Raw genomic sequence first — 17,720 nt, 5'->3', positions numbered from 1 at the left:
GTGAACCCACGTGGCTATTAAAACTATTTAAGACAGATTTAGAGTAGCTCGCTTAAATCCACTTATGTTTAAAATAAAATCAATTTAATTTTAAAATAAAACCTATTTAAGTTTAACATAAAATCCAGGCTCGTAGGAACGATTTCTGGCGTGAGATTCGTATGTGTGTGTGGGAGGGGGAGGGGGCATAGACGTGCGGGCATCCATTTTTGTAGGGGTACAGAGGCTGGTTTTGGCCCCAATTAAACAAAAATGCCCGAATCTGAATAACAACATAAATGTATTGCTACCAAAATAGCTATATAGGGTTGCAAATGAATCACTGTGCCATTTTTTCATGGATTACAAATAATTTTGCTGGTAGAATGACAGAAATAATACATAAAAATGTCTCAGGTTAGCAAATTTTGTCCGAATCTCTCTATAATTTTTGCCCGAATTTGAGGTTTTTCTCCGGCACTAGGAGGCAATTGCCCGTTCCCCTGTCTCGTACGCTTATGTCATGTCATAGGGTTTTACGTGCACATTCAGAACAAGCTGTTGTAGCGCACGCCTGTCGTGGGCACGGAGAGGAGGGACCGCCTGCACTGGCAGGTGCAAGGGGGCACCAACAGCCCAACCGAATCGGTAGCAGGCGGGTGGGGGTGATGGTGGTGCTATGGAATTTTGAATGGAGCCGTTAATGCGAAAGAGAAAGTGGTGCGCAATTTTGATTGAGGAAGTTTGGCGCAATTTTGAACGGTCAGTCGAAAGGTAAATGGCTGAGCTAGCATAGGTTTTGATATTAGTGAATCGAGAGTAGCTCGTTAATTATAGACCTTTATGTCGCTGGTTGTCTCCCTAGGTTGCCCATAGGGCCCTTATAAGGACCGCTTCTGGTCGTGGCATGACAACCCAGGGGAGACTCGTGCAATTGTGTATTTGGCACTGGTAGACAAGGCAGCTGTTCCGGGTTGGTCGGCTTGATGTTTGTTGACGGGGTCCTTCGTGTCCTCCTTTTAGTGTCAGCAAGTACAAGTTACACCAGCAGCAAGTATTTGGGGTTTGGGTAGGGGAGGCCGATATTCTTTTGTTCAGCTTCCCCCGGGTGCATTTGCAATTGTGTACTCGGAACCAGTATTCTTTTGTCCGGTTCCGTATTAGAGCATACGCTTATGGAGGATCACATCCTCTATAGTACGGGGAATAAGTCGTAGGTTATTTTTTTATTTTTTTTATACTAGGATAAAAAAAGACGTCCTCCGTCAGTGGGCCCATTGGGCTATTTCTCGCTCCAGCCAGTGCACCACGACTGGTACATCAAAGGCCGTGGTATGTGCTATCCTGTCTATGGGATGGTGCATATGAAAGATCCATTGCTGCTAATCGAAAAGAGTAGCCCATGAAGTGGCGACAGCGGATTTCCTCTCTCAATATCTGTGTGGTCCTTAACCATATGTCTGACGCCATATTACCGTAAATAAAATGTGTTGAGTGCATCGTTAACTAAAACATTTCCTTCCTTCCTGAAATTTACTTAAGGTTAAAATAACATAGAGTAGGTGAATTTGTTTTTAGACCAATCCAAGTCTAAACAGTTTTACCATGCTTATATGCAGATTCAGGCATGTCCGCCCTGGTCACTTCCTTTGACCTTGTTAGTGAATCTGCATCAGCGACGTCGTGGTTAAGCCATCGTACATAAGGCTGGTAGATACAGGGTTCGCAGCCCGGTACCGGCTCCCACCCAGATCGAGTTTTAATGACTCAATGTGTAGGTGTAAGGCCACTACACCCTCTTCTCTCTCACTAACCAGATAGCTGAGATGTGTGCCCAGGACAGCGTGCTTGAACCTTAATTGGATATAAGCAAGAAAATAAGTTGAAATAAATTAAATATCACTGCATATCCATTTATTTATTTTTTATTTCAGGTCTTGTGCAGGACTACTTTCTTTTGGTGACAGACGCCTACCAGCGGCAGGTTTTTCAAGTGAATGGGCTCAACGGTGTAGTGCACGCCATACATCACTCGATCCGCCATTCACCCATCGCGGTCGATTTCGATCCCGTGATGCAGCGCGTCTTCTGGTCTGATAACGAGGCTCACATCATTAAAACTGCAAATCTTGTCGGCGACTTCCATGATGTTATTGTGCGACTACCTGAAAGTAAATATTATATTTCCATAACAGATATCGGTGGTGTTGGGGTTAAATCATTGGACGTAAGGTTGGCAGGTTCTGAGTTCGTTTGACAGTACAGGCTGCCGCCTAGAATAAAGTTTAAAGGCATATTGTCACAGACCAAGGACCTATTTAATGGCCTAATACAGTATTACTTGAATAAAAATAATTCGATTTGTCCCTAAATGTACTTTATTCAACCACATTTATAACCACCATACTCCACTTATTAATAATATTTTGTACAAAAAATAATTGAATTATGGCAGTGGTCAATAATCCAAAAACTAAAATTGCCGAGAGGGTTGACATGAATTTCACTCCGTCATGATTCAGTTAAGGTGATGCAGTAGCTAGATTTGGTTTCCAACAATTAATGCAATTTTTATTTTCTATTCATTTTTAGAGAAATAAGGTATTTAAATCCGTGACAGTATGCCTTTAAGAGCCCAGTGTAAGAGGTGTACATAGAGCCACTATTGTGAATGTTTTGCCACTAACGTTTAACCACCAACTCACTGTTCTGGACAGACAGTTCAGATAGCTGAAGTATGTGTCCAGGGCAGTGTGTATGAACAACAGTAACATGACAGTAACATGACAGTAACACGACATTGGTTACAGTAACTTACTGATAATAGGTAAGAACATTCCGGGCCACCATTATAATGATGATGATGATCGTGATGATGATAACGATGACAACAATGACGATGCTAATGTAATTATTCAATTTTAATTTCAATTACAATATATAAACATGATATTTAACAACAGCTTTGTTATATAACCAACCTCTGTCTCAGAAGAGAGAGATAGAGAAACAGTGTGTGTGTGTGTGTGTGTGCGTGTGTGTGTGTGTGTGTGAGTGAATGAATGCATCAATGAATGTTTAACGACACCCCAGCACGAAAAATACATCAGCTATTGGGTGTCAAACTATGGTAATGCAAACAAATAAAGTGATGATCAACATCAATATAAAAATTCAAGATTTAAATAAAAACAGTATAAAGAACTGTGCAAAAATACAAATATCACAGATAGATACTAACTTTTACTCAAAATTTCAATTGTATCCCGAAGAAAACAAGGGGATTTGTGCTGTATTGGCCATTCTCAAAGAGAATGTTACACCCCTGCACCACGGTGACGTTACAGCACACGCAGGAGATGTGAGAGAGAGAGAGAGAGAGAGAGAGAGAGAGAGAGAGAGAGAGAGAGAGAGAGAGAGAGAGAGAGAGAGAGAGAGAGAGAGAGAGAGAGAGAGAGAGAGAGAGAGAGAGAGGGAGGGTAGGGTGAGGAAGAAACCCCCAAGCGGATAGCGAGAAACAAACAGAGACAGATAATTAAAAAGAGATAATTAGAAAGAGATAATAATACAGAGATGGAAAAACAGAAAGAATAAGCGAGAGAGAGACTCAGAGATGCATGTATATCAATATTTATATTATGGAAATGGTATTTTAAAACAAGAATTTGATTTTACTTATCAGAGTCCGTGGTTGATGGTTTAGCCGTGGACTACATCAACAGACTGATCTACTACACCGACTCGGGTCGCGATTTGATCGGAGTTGTCTCCCTCAACGATTACGAAAACAACCGAGTTCTAATTAACGAATCGATGGATGAACCACGAGCCATCGTCTTGTCACCAATCGAAGGGTTTGTTATTAAAATAGGAAACCTTGCAGAGATATATGATTTTGAAAAAACAAATGTTGGCATGCCATATTTTTCAGTAAAATTATATAACTATAATTTTATGTGATTCGAATTTCGGTAGATTAAAACTATATAATATTATATATATTTTATTTGTTATCTTTATTTATTTTTTGTGTTATTCATTTTCGTGATAAACAATTATTTCTATGTGATGAAGAAATTTCTTTAATACGTTTGTTTCATGGGATAATTCTGTCCTATATACCTGAGAGAATAGAGAATGAGAGAATACCTTTGTTATTTTTATTATGATATGCTAGTCTGCTTAAAGGGACATTCCTGAGTTTGCTGCATTGTAAGATGTTTCCGATTAATAAAATATTTCAACGATTAAACTTATTTAGAATATCAGTGTCTGTATATTCAATGTCTTTCTGGTCGTCTTAATATTTGTAAGAAGCCCAAACTGGATTTTGTCTTCAAATAATTCCATACGTACGAAAAATATATATTTTAGGAAATAAAAATAAATTTAACCTAGTACAAATATTAGAACGATCAGAAACACGTTTAATATACAGCCACTAACATTTTAAGCAGAAAATATATTTGATATGTAATTACAATCGTTAAAAAGTCGCTGTTAGTCGATCACATCTTAAAAATTGCAGCAAACTCGGGAATGTCCCTTTAAATACATTCATTTAGTTACATATACGAATCATACAAAAACACACGCCAAAATAACCCAAACCCCACTTCAATAAAAACATGACGCAAACCCCCAAAAAGAACAAACCTAATACTGAACTCACATCTGGTATCTAATTGAAGTTAAAGGTTGTTTTGTTTAACGACACCACTAGAGCACATTGATTTATTAATCATCGGCTATTGGATGTCAAACATTTGGTACTTTTTACATATAGTCTTAGAGAGGAAACCCGCAACATTTTTACATTATGTCATGTCATGTCATAGGGTTTTACGTGCACATTCAGAACAAGCTGTTGTAGCGCACGCCTGTCATGGGCACAATACAGGACAGGAAATTTTCTACATTAGTAGGAAGGCATATTTGATATGCATCATTCTGCAGACATCATAGGACATACCACGGCCCTTACTATACCAGTCGTGGTGCACTGGCTGGGAAAAGAAATAGCCCAATGGGCCCTCCGACGAGGACCGATCCCAAACCGACTGCGCATAAAGCGAGCGCTTTACCACTGGGCTACATCCAGCCCCTGGTACCTAATACACGACATAACATTGATTGAAAGATTGAACTAAAGTGATATTAGCGACATGAGGTAGAAAGGAGTAAGATTAAACTAACCTAGTAGCTGGAATATTACTACCGATGATGCTAATTAATCACATTTGGTTTAAACTATACTCTTCAAAAAAAGTAGGGGGACCTGAAATATCAATGTTAATATCAACTATTAGACAGAACATACGTTTTGACCACAGACATCCTAGTAAGGCCAAAACAAAATATATATGTGTGTTTCAGGTTTCATCTCTGGAAAAAATAGGGTAGGTAGGTAGGAATTTTTTTTTTTTTTTTTTTTTTTTTTTTTTTTTTTTTAAAAACCGTGTTCTTGACATACTGCATATAACCTGTCTGCAAAAATCGCGGTAGATGTTGGTTGTTGGTTGTTGTTTTTTTTTTTTTTTTTTTGTTTTGTGTTTTTTGGGGGGTCGCAGCGTAAAATTAGGGTCGGTCGGGAAACCGGAAACACACAATTTGTTTTTTTTTACGCCTAAAGAACGTTCAGGACCCATATTCACAAAAAAGTGTAAATTTACGTCTACGACTAGCACTTACGTGTGCCGTAGATTTACGTTTACGTGCAAGAAGCACCTTATTCCCAAAGATGGTCGTAAATATAAACGTAACTTAGTTGGACGTAAATCTACGATTTAACATTCTCACTGGAGTAATTAATAAAAACACATTAGAAACGATGGCTACTGGGTAAATAACAAATGCGCAAAACGCAATTTTGTTTGTCGTCTGCTAACAATAACATTGCGAACAGTGAACCATGGCATTTTGGTATTGGTGGGGATCCGCGTTTTGGTACGAACTTGAGGACATTTCTTAAAAGGGAAAAGATAACTCAGGAGAAATTGGCCAAGTCGAAAACATCCGTTCGATCACGAACAAAAATATGTTCAATCCGTGGGCGTTCGCCATAGCAAACTGCTTCATTTATTGGAAATGCTGCTAGTTTCCGTAAATAATAGTAAATAACGGCGATCGTGCTTGATTTATTATATGTACACAACTTACGTGCAGCGTTAGTTGCAACCCTAGGCACTGTTATATTTACGTCCAACTTTACACGTAACTTACGATTTCGTTGTTTCGTGAATAACTCTTCAGTCGTAGATTTACGTTTACGTGTAAAACTAGGCTTACGATATTTTGTGAATATGGGTCCTGGCTGTTTATCAACACATCGAAAAACACATTCCATAGTTTACACGTGCATCACGCAGTTGTCCCGTACACGTGCGTGGGGTGTCATTCTCGATTTTGACAATTTCAGGGTGGTCGATTAATCACTGTGGAACATTATTTCTGTCAATCTTTTTCATTCTGTTGATCATACATTTGTTATTGTTTTGTTTTTAGTCGGGTCGGGTCTGGTAAGTGTTTAACGTGCGTATATGCCACGAAAGCTTCACGCACGCCTGTCACGGGCTTAATCTCTGACTTTCACCAGTGACTAAGTCAGGACCAGGATGGGGGTGAGGGTGGGGGTGGGGGGTGGGATAAGTTTGAGGTGGGTAGAATTTGGAATAAAAAAATTAGTGGTCGGTCAAAGACCTAAGCCCTAAAGTGAAAAACCTGCTGATCCTACATGTCTGTACTGAGAAATTGAATCCAAAAGTATTTTTGAATGCTCGGCCAAAAAGGTTTTAAGATGATTTGAGCAACTGAACGGGCGCCAAAATAAAGTGCGTTGAACTGTTTACAAAAAAATAAACATAAGAATTTTGAGTCGCGGCCGAAAAATTTAAAGTCCAACAAACACCCCCCCCACCCCCCCCCCCCCCCCCACCCCAAGAAAAAAAAAGAAGGAGGTTACCTGTCCTAGGAAAGGTTGGCTATTGCGTCGGTGACGTTGGACATTCGCTGAGGGTCGGCAGCAGATGTTAACGTTGCCGCAAAGTCCGAACTACAATGGAGTAGTCGGAGCCGCAGACAACTTTGATCATCTTGTGAAGAGACTTGTTGTCGATCTTCGGGAACAAGATGGCTTGTCTGTAGGTCCGGTCCCTCTTGTGCGTAACAACAAAAAAAGAAGAAATGTTTTATTTAACGACGCACTCAACACATTTTATTTACGGTTTTATGGCATCAGACATATGGTTAAGGACCACACCGATTTTGAAAGGAAACCCGCTGTCGCCACTACATGGGCTACTCTTTCCGAATAGCAGCAAGGGATCTTTTATTTGCGCTTCCCACAGGCAGGATAGCACAAACCATGGCCTTTGTTGAACTAGTTATGGATCACTGGTCGGTGCAAGTGGTTTACACCTACCCATTGAGCCTTGCGGAGCACTCACTCAGGGTTTGGAGTCGGTATCTGGATTAAAAATCCCATGCCTCGACTGGGTTCCGAACCCAGTACCTACCAGCCTGTAAACCGATGGCCTAACCACGACGCCACCGAGGCCGGTGTGTGCGTAACAACTACTCCGTGGAAGCCGCTAAACACCTTGTTATGTAGCTCGAACTGGCTGCCGTCCCTCAGTGGTCTCCAGTCCGCGTTGAGATGTCCGCCCATGAGCTTCATCGCGGAAGGAACCGCCAGGTTTGGTTCCCCCACGTGCCGCTCCTGGCGCACGTTTCCACTTCCTACTCATCCTCTTCAAAGAGACCGGGTCGCCATACACCAAAGTCACGGAAGCCCGTGACAAGGTGTATGCGACCCGGTACTCCAACACTCTTCCGTAACTTGCAAGCAAGTGTGTGTGTGTGTGTGTGTGTGGGGGGGGGGGGGGGGGGGGGTAACGCGAGAGTACAGTCGGAGGAGACATCTTGTCGCATTGTTAGCTCGAATGAGAATGGGTTTTTAGTCATTTTCATTGTTTGAATTTGCGATTTACTGATAAAAAACATCAACTTTCAAATTTCACTTCTGACCCCAATCGTCCTTCAAGATCTTTGGTGGTCATAAAATGTACTGTAATACTGAACTACCGGTTGTAACGTTTGCCCAATTAATTCACTATTATCATATTATAACCATTCCCCACAGCTAACATACCTTATAATTTTGGCAATTGTAAATTCTTATTAGAGTTCCCCTACTTTTTTTGAAGAGTATATATATTTACTGTCAAATGAAAAACAAGCAATAGCCTACTGGGATTGGCTGACACCCCAAACATATCCCAAGCCCTCACACTCAGGTGAGATATTAAAGCGACAGACCGTAGGTTTTAACAACTACGGTGTATTGTTCACTATTAGAGCCGATTTTCATAACTGAAATCATATATTACTTAGATTTTATTGTTTAGAATATCCATTTCCGTACATCCGAAGTGTTTCTTGTCATTCTGGTGTTTGTAATATTACAAAATACTTTTTTCATATTATTTTTTAAAAACGCACGTGCATCTGAGAAATAACAATTATGGAGACGAGCTTGCATCTAGTTTTAAGGGTATTTCCTCTACCAACGTCGCAAACTCTTGTTCACTTTATTTTAACTTTATCTGAATATGTTACAGGTTTGTAGATTAACTAAACTTAGTGTCCATTTTCATCGGTTGAAACTAGGATCTGCGACTTTAAGACTGTTAGACAATGCCTTAATGATTTAAATTCACTTGGAGTATTGACGTTTTCCATTAACGACATTAAAGGGACATTCCTGAGTTTGCTGCATTGTAAGATGTTTCCGACTAATAAAATATCCCTACGATTAAACTTACATATTAAATATATTTTCTTCTTCAGAATATCAGTGTCTGTATATTCAATGTGTTTCTGGTCGTCTTAATATTTGTAAGAAGCCTAAACTGGTTTTTGTGTTAAAATAATATCGTACATACCAAAAAAAAATATATTAGGAAATAAAATGAAATTTAATCTAGTACAAATATTAGAACGATCAGAAACACGTGTAATATACAGCCACTATTATATTATGTAGAAAAATAATGTAATGTAATGTAATGTAATGTAATTACAATCATTAAAAAGTTATATTATGTAGAAAAATAATGTAATGTAATTACAATCGTTAAAAAGTCTCTGTTAGTCGATAACATTTTAAAAACTGCAGTAAACTCAGGAATGTCCCTTTAACTAAAACTCATGTATCTATGCAGGAATAATAAAACTGAACACATGGAACACATACTTCTCCTATGAAAATAAAATCTTCCAACAACACCCTGGCATTAACATAGTGTTCTTTCAGGCGCATGTACTGGACAGACTGGGGCTACTCAGCTCGTATAGAGTGCGCTAGAATGGACGGCAGTGACCGAACCACCCTGGTCCAACTGAACAACAATTCCTGGCCCAACGGATTAGCTCTAGATAATAAAGGTAGGCTATCTTTTTTAAAGATGTTTTATCCCAACGGTCCATTCCTTGTTGTACTGAGGTAGCTAGATTGTCTCAGTGACCCAGAGAGCTTTATCAGTGGAAGCTCCAGCCCCTGGTAGGGTCACCCAATTTGGATTGGTCAAGGGGTAGAGGCGACACTAATATGGATTGGAGGAGCTGGAGCTAAACTACTTGTAGATACATAAACGTACGAGACAGAGGGGTGGGGTGGGGTGGGGTGGGGGGGGGGGGGGGGGGAGAGCAACTGCCCACCCAGTGTTGAAGCTAAACCTCACATTTGGGCAAAAATAATACAGATATTCGGGGAAATTGTGCTAACCTGAGGCCTTTTTACCATGTATTTCCATCGTTCTATCCTAAAAAATTAATTGTAACCCATATTAAAATGCGTAGTGATTCGTGTGCAACCTTATGGGCTATATAGCTGTTCCACATTCGGGCATTTTTGTTTAATTCGGCCAAAAGCCAGCCTCCACCTTCCTTACTAAAACCGCTGTTCAACGCACATTAAATTTTGCTCATGGGAATTCGAAGAAGAGGAAGAAGAATAAGAATAAGAAAGAGGACAGAAGAAGAAAAAAGAGAAGAAGAAATGAAATGAAATCTTAATGTACTTATTACTGATGTAAAATATTGAATTATATTGTAAGACCACCCACAATTCAAAGTAGAGAAGTAACATATATTATTACCCATATGGATTCAAATATCTTGGTACATATCAAAATGATACGTCCTACTTGACGTAAAACTTCTACGTCATCGATTGGCGCACTACAACATTACTGGAACGTCAACCAAACGAGTTGAGTAATATAAATTAAAATCGATTATGGAATATTAAATGAGCATCCATTTCATATCATATTTATGTCCCTTGTGAAATAATGTTCATTATCACTCGCTAAAACTCGTAACAATTGAAACTTATTTCACTAGGGACATAAACATAATACGAAGTGGAAGCTCGTTTAATATCCTATAAGTTCTGATTTACTCAGCCCGTCTGCATACACGCTCATATCCATTTAGGTTCAGGCACGCCCGTCCTGTGACCAGTATGTGACATCGATAATTGTTCTGTTACAGAATTGTATTATGAAAATGCCAAATTCTGAACTGTATCACTTTTACAATGGAAATGGTAGGGAAATGATGTTTTAAATAAACATTACAGTGTTTTTTTTCTAAATGTTAAATCTACTTAATATATACTATGCTAGTATTTTATAAGATTTTTTTTTGTTTTTGTTATTTTGTTGTGTGTTTTTGTTGGGGGGGGGGGGGAGGGGGCGGGTCCCCTGGACCTCTCCTGGATCCACCTCTGTTAAAAATTACAATGTTTCTTTTTATCTAGAACGGAAGTTGTACTGGGCGGATGCGCAGACTAACACAATCGAAGTGATCTCCCTTGACGGACATAATCATCAAGTGCTGATTAAGGAGGAGACGGCTCACTATTTTGGACTGACTCAAATGGGGAACTATCTCTACGTCACAGACTGGAAGAAAACGTAATTACATACTGGACATCGAGAGGAACGCAAATATTAATTCAGTTTTCTTTAAGTTATTTTAAATTACTTATTTCGAGTCCTTTTAGTGTTTGTATCAATTAAAATTACTCGTTATAGCCAGTGTTCCACGACTGGTATATCAAAGGCTGCGGTATGATTGTTCTATCCTGTCTGAGGGATGGAGCATATATACGATATCTTGCTACTAATCGAAAAAATACAGAGGGTTTCCTCTCTAAGACTATGTGTAAAAATGACCAAATGTTTGACATCCAACAGCCGATGATCGATAAATCAATATGCTCTAGTGGTGTCGTTAAAGAAAACAAACTTTAAAGGGACATTCCTGAGTTTGTTGCCATTTTAAAGATGTTATCGACTAACAGAGACTTTTTAACGATTGTAATTACATATCAAATATATTTTTTTGCATAAAATATTAGTGACTGTATATTAAACGTGTTTCTGATCGTTCTAATATTTGTACTTCTTAAATTTCATTTTATTTCCTAAAATAGTGTTTTTTTTCGTTCGTACGAAATTATTTGAAGACAAAATCCAGTTTGGGCTTCTTACAAATACTAAGACGACCAGAAACACGTTGAATATACAGACATTGATATTCTAAACAAGAAAATATATTTAATATGTAAGTTTAATCGTAGAAATATTTTATTAGTCGGAAACACCTTACAATGCAGTAAATTCAGGATTGTCCCTTTAAATATCAAATAGTATAACCCATTAGTTGTTAATCTGGGCGTCCCCGTCATAAATCGGGAGTTGGAAGTTACAACGAAACCGTCGAGTTGGCCAACTTTCTGTTGGCAGTTGGCAGTCTGAACCTAGCATTAATGTTGTCTATCGTTCGTCCCATCATTCTATTAAAATGTTTTTTTGGTAAATAATTTCAGTTTGGTTTGATGTAAGAAGAAAAGTAAAAGTGTTTTGGAAATCAATCGGTTCTGAAATGAGTAACTTCTGGTAAATTCCATTGTATGAACAAAGGCGTTCCGTGTGGAACGGACTATGGAATAGCAGCATTTGTTTTTGTTTCAGGTACATTTCGCGAATGAATAAGAATGGTGGTCCTTTGGAACCGTTTGGAACAGAATCATTTACCAAATTATATGGAATACATGGCTTTAATGGAAGCGAAGTCATTGTTGGTATGTATTATAGAAATGCATTCATTTATATCTGCTGATACCGCTGTATTTTCCCATCCCTAGCAAGACAGGCGTATTCCATGACGTCAGCCCATGCGGAATAACTCGGTCTTGCATGACCACGTGACTTCTATTGTTTGAGCTGATATTGACATTGGGTGACGTCACATAAACGGCAAAATAACGCAAGAAATGCTTTTTATATTTCATACAAACAAGGAAACCTGTTGTCATAATGAAAGTTTACTATTATTTTCAGTTTATACTTTTAGTATAAACCATTTTTGGGTATGATCTTTTCAATGGTTATGATTATTTTATTGTAAGATAAAAAATAAAAAATGTAGGTTTTGCACGTTTTCCCACAGATGCGTGTTTTTCATCTACTGGATGGGAGAAAAATAATCCTCCATTATGTATCCATGTGGGACAGGGCTATTCCACCCTTGGGTACATAATATTGTACCATCGGGTGGAATAGCCCTGTCCCACATGGACCCGTATGAAGGATTCTTTTAATCAGGAATAGGGCCAAACTTAGACAGACAGGAACACCGGTCTTGTTAAATGTAATTTGTTTTTCTGTTAAATCGTATCTATGTTAAATCTGAACGACAAAACCCTAATACTCTGCAGCAGAACATTAATAATGTTAAGTTTCTCTATTCTCTATTCAAGCACCAATGAAAGTGTTTTATGATTAAATTTTGAGAAAACCCCCCAACTACCTTTAAAACAGGCAACTAATACTTTTACCATAATACACCGCGGAAATAAATCCATTTAACTGACGTTTTAAAATTTAGCACATATGGAAAGTAAACGCTGTATTATTTATATGTGGATGCTTCCATAACCAAAATGGCCTTCGTAGTATCCAGTAAAAGCAATTGCAAAACAGAATCCAAAATTTACGTTTTAATACTGTGAGCAGAACTTAGTTTTTGTTTGTTTTCTTCAAGAAAATTGTTTACACTTGTTCAGTAATATTAACATAAAAACAATATTTCAAAAACCCCTCAACCCCCCAAAAAAAATCAACACCACCCAAAACCCGAACCCAAACAACAACAACCCCCCCCCCCCACAAACCCACTCAAACACCCCGCAAACTCCCAACCCCCCTCAAACAAACAACCAAAAAACCCAAACCCCATTGCAATCTTGACAAAGGTAGACTATACTTTCTTTTTTATATTTCGGTCAACAATATGCCTCTTTTGACTTAAGTTATTCGCTCTATTTAAATATTAATTGTAAATTGATAGCTCCATTGTTGTTTCTTCTGACCAACGAAAAACAAGCGAAACTGCCATTCTTGATATAGAATTTCCTGCATGGAGGTGTTAAATAAGTGGTGGGATACCAGACACGAAAATTGCACTGTGCTGGCTAAATTGGCATCTGATGAGACCGAGAGAACGCCAAGCTACTGAGGATAGGCAGCGTTCATTGTTTACAAAACGGACACAGTAACCACCCACAGACCCATATTATAAAACAATTGATCTCCTATTTATGTGGAACAAAGAAAATTGGTGTAATTATGTGTTTAATTTAGAGATCCAGATATCGTAGAACAAAATAGACAGCAAATCTGAAACAAAACTGCACGTTTTTTTTATAATTTTTATTTTTTTTATTTTTTTATTATTATTATTTTTTTCCATGGTACTGTTTTGGTTTAACCGTATCATTACAAAATGTGTGTAAAATGTCAGTGACATGACAAATAAAAAGGTTCGTACATCTATGCAAGAAGACAGACATTCAGACAGGCGAAATGACAGACAGACAGATGGACGGACGAACAAAAAAGGAAGACAAGCAAGCATGCATACACGCACGCACACTCAGTGGATTTTTAACTCTTTTTAACTAATATTTTTAAGGAATCATTGTTTCCACAAAGTAATCATGTTTGACTAAAATGTTCAAGAGTACACGTTTAATTCCAAAAGAGACAAAACAGCTCATCATCTTTAAAGTATTGAGGTCCTTGCGTCGCAGGATCGAACCACCTCGGTGGATCCATTCAACTTATTGGGGTTTTTTTTCTCCTTCCAACTACTGCACCACAGCTGGTCAAAGGCCGTGGTATGTGCTTTCCTCTTTATGGGAAAGTGCATATAAAAGATCCCTAGCTGCGTTTTCTCTATGACTACGGTGGGGCGGCTGGTATATCAAAATTTGTGGTATGTGCTATCCTGTCTGTAAGATGGTGCATATAAAAGATCCCTTTCTACTAATGGACAAATTTATCGGGTTTCCTATCTAAGACTATGTCAAAATTACCAAATGTTTGTCATTTAATAGCCGATGATTAATAAATCAGTGTACTCTAGTGGTGTAGTTAAACAAAAACTTTAATTTGTGAATTGGGAAATACGATAACTACTACGACTTCTAATGAAGGCAGCACGATTCTACTGTATATAGGTTCTTCTACATGTATATGGGCTGGGACGTAGCCCAGTGATCGGTCGGTCTGGGATCGATCCCCGTCAGTGGACCCATTGAGTTATTTTTCATCAGCCAGTGCTCCACAACTGGTATATCAAAAACCGTGGTATGTACTACATTGTTTGTGGGTTGGTGCATATAAAATATTCCTTGCTGCTAATCGAAAAGAGTAGCCCAAGAAGCGGATACAGCGGGTTTCCTCTCTCAATATCTGTGTGGTCATTAACCATATGTCTGACGCCACATAACCGTAATTAAAATGTGTTGAGTGCGTCGTTAAATAAAACATTTCCATATAACCGTAATTAAAATGTGTTGAGTGTGTCGTTAAATAAATCATTTCCTCCCTTCCTTCCTTCTACAGGTACGAGCGTGTGTCTGTATCACCATTGTGATCACCTGTGTCTGCCGCTACCCAACAACCAGCACACCTGTCAGTGCAGAGACGATTTTTATCTGGCAGAGGACACAACCACGTGCATAAAATGTAAGTATTGTGGTTGTGTCTGGAAGACGACAGAACCGCGTGTATAAAGTGTATGTATTGTGGTTGTGTCTGGCACACACCGTGTATAAAGCGTACGTATTGTGGTTGTGTCTGCCAAACGACGTGTGTAAAATGTAAGTATTGTGGTTGTGTCTGGCAGACGACAGAACCGCGTGTATAAAGTGTATGTATTGTGGTTGTGTCTGGCACACACCGTGTATAAAGCGTACGTATTGTGGTTGTGTCTGCCAAACGACGTGTGTAAAATGTAAGTATTGTGGTTGTGTCTGGAAGACGACAGAACCGCGTGTATAAAGCGTATGTATTGTGGTTGTGTCTGGCACACACCGTGTATAAAGCGTACGTATTGTGGTTGTGTCTGCCAAACGACGTGTGTAAAATGTAAGTATTGTGGTTGTGTCTGGCAGACGACAGAACCGCGTGTATAAAGCGTACGTATTGTGGTTGTGTCTGGCAGACGACAGAACCGCGTGTATAAAACGCAAGTAATGTGGTTGTGTCTGGCAGACGACAGAACCGCGTGTATAAAACATAAGTAGTGTTGTGTCTGGCAGACGACAGAACCGCGTGTATAAAACGTAAGTAGTGTTGTGTCTGGCAGACGACAGAACCGCGTGTATAAAACGTAAGTATTGTGGTTGTGTCTGGCACGCCATTCATACAGTGTAAAGCGGTTTTGCGTTTCATACTAGCATGAAACTCAGAAAATTTCACGTTCAATTCTTAAATATATATATGTATATATATATATATTTACACCGAACTTCACAAAAACTTTATTTCAGATGGTATGGGTTTACAATTTAATAAATTAATATTGTTTATATGAATTTTATATTTACATGCCAAATAATTGACTTTTTGAATAATCCCTGTAGTAATGAAAAATGTCATTGTTAGTGTGAGTGAAAACTACAAGATAAATGTTGATTTTGTCCCAGAATAAAATACTAGTAAGCTAATCAAATAGGATTAAGTTGTACCATAACATTTAATATTGTCAAAAAGTAGGTCTACTAGAAAATTATGGCGTATCCACTCCTTTATCATAAGCCGACATTAAAAAACAATTCAAGTGTCTGCAGTACGTTTTGAGCTATATCTGTTTCCAGCCCCAAACCAAAATCGTAGAAGCTGAGATGAGTCTGGTCAGTCCAGCGCTGTCAAAACATAGAACATGTTCTATAATATCGTCTCCTGCCAGCAGAGACGCGCTGTGTTTTGTCACATTGGTCGTTCGATTCACTGTCAGTGCGTTTCTTTTTTAACTGGTACGATACTCGCCAGACTCTAAAATCGATGGTCATACAACGGTCTACCTTTGTACAATTCTTAGTCGCCCTTCGCAAATAAATGTCGCCACGGGCGACACGGTGACTGATAATTTTCAACCCTGCAGTCGACAGGACCGCTTGTATAAAACGTAAGTATTGTGGTTGTGTCTGCCAGAAGACAGAACCACGTGTATAAAACGTAAGTATTGTGGTTGTGTCGGGCAGACGACAGAACCGCGTGTATACAACATAAGTATTGTGGTTGTGTCTGCCAGACGACAGAGCCGCGTATATAAAACGTAAGTAGTGTGGTTGTGTCTGCCAGACGACAGAACCGCATGTATAAAAAGTAGAGTGGTTGTGTCTGGCAGACGACAGAACCGCGTGTATAAAAGGTAAGTATTGTGGTTGTGTCTGGCACACCGCGTGTATAAAACGTAAGTATTGTGGTTGTGTCTGGCAGACGACAGAACCGCCTGTATAAAATGTAAGTATTGTGGTTGTGTCTGGCAGAAACATGTATATAAATCGTAAGTAGTGTGGTTGTGTCTGGCAGACGACAGAACCACGTATATAAAACGTAAGTAGTGTGGTTGTGTCTGGCAGACGACAGAACCGCGTGTATAAAACGTAAGTAGAGTGGTTGTGGCTGGCAGACGACAGAACCGCGTGTATAAAACGTAAGTAGAGTGATTGTGTCTGGCAGACGACAGAACCGCGTGTATAAAACGTAAGTAGAGTGGTTGTGTCTGGCAGACGACAGAACCGCGTGTATAAAACGTAAGTAGAGTGATTGTGTCTGGCAGACGACAGAACCGCGTGTATAAAACGTAAGTAGAGTGGTTGTGTCTGGCGTTAGTTACATTTGCGGCTCGCATAAGTGTGAAACAACAACATTTCCCCAATTTACCATGACTTTGGAAAATACTCGATTACCTTAAATCCTAGGTGATTAATCATGGAGAACCACCTAATATTTCATTGCCTAGTTTACTCGCGTATGAATACAACGCGGTATTTGCAAACATGTCAGCCGAACAGTGGAGCACCTTTGAGGTTATACTATACCAAATAAAATCCCATAGGCGACCATGTTAACGTTTGTGCTTAAAAACACTATATGCAATATATCAACTATGACCCATAATTATCAGTATTACAACCCCCACCTCATATTATTAATTGAAGAAAATGGTACTTTCCACCGCTCATTTTCGTTATAACCAGATGTTTTTACGACACCCCTAGTTTCGCACAAAATTTGAGTACTTTTTTTTACAGGTACCTCATACATGTTCCAAGCACAGGGCTACTTGACACAGTGCTACTAGATGAAATGAAATTG

The 17,720-nt window shown here is 39.0% G+C and overlaps 1 protein-coding gene and 1 long non-coding RNA gene across 2 annotated transcripts in view; one reads left to right on the top strand and one right to left on the bottom strand.

Moving 5' to 3' along the window:
• LOC121373809 (low-density lipoprotein receptor-related protein 4-like) overlaps positions 1-17,720 on the top strand; it is a 65,514-nt gene that overhangs the window by 35,307 nt on the left and 12,487 nt on the right. The window contains exons 12-17 of the mRNA XM_041500588.1: positions 1,914-2,150; positions 3,662-3,833; positions 9,293-9,423; positions 10,802-10,958; positions 12,021-12,130; positions 14,958-15,080. Of these exons, the coding sequence (XP_041356522.1) occupies positions 1,914-2,150; positions 3,662-3,833; positions 9,293-9,423; positions 10,802-10,958; positions 12,021-12,130; positions 14,958-15,080 (930 nt within the window). The remainder of the gene's footprint in view (positions 1-1,913; positions 2,151-3,661; positions 3,834-9,292; positions 9,424-10,801; positions 10,959-12,020; positions 12,131-14,957; positions 15,081-17,720) is intronic.
• LOC121373818 lies at positions 1,891-7,639 on the bottom strand. Its single transcript, XR_005958135.1, has 3 exons — positions 7,577-7,639; positions 6,941-7,133; positions 1,891-2,144 (listed from the first exon to the last, which is right to left on the bottom strand). It is a non-coding gene; the product is annotated as an uncharacterized LOC121373818 (long non-coding RNA).

The sequence above is a fragment of the Gigantopelta aegis genome, chromosome 1 (assembly GCF_016097555.1).
Source record: "Gigantopelta aegis isolate Gae_Host chromosome 1, Gae_host_genome, whole genome shotgun sequence".
Taxonomy (NCBI): Eukaryota; Metazoa; Mollusca; class Gastropoda; order Neomphalida; family Peltospiridae; genus Gigantopelta; species Gigantopelta aegis.
Note: the sequence above shows the minus strand (reverse complement) of the source record. Positions and strands in the feature narration are given on the sequence as shown.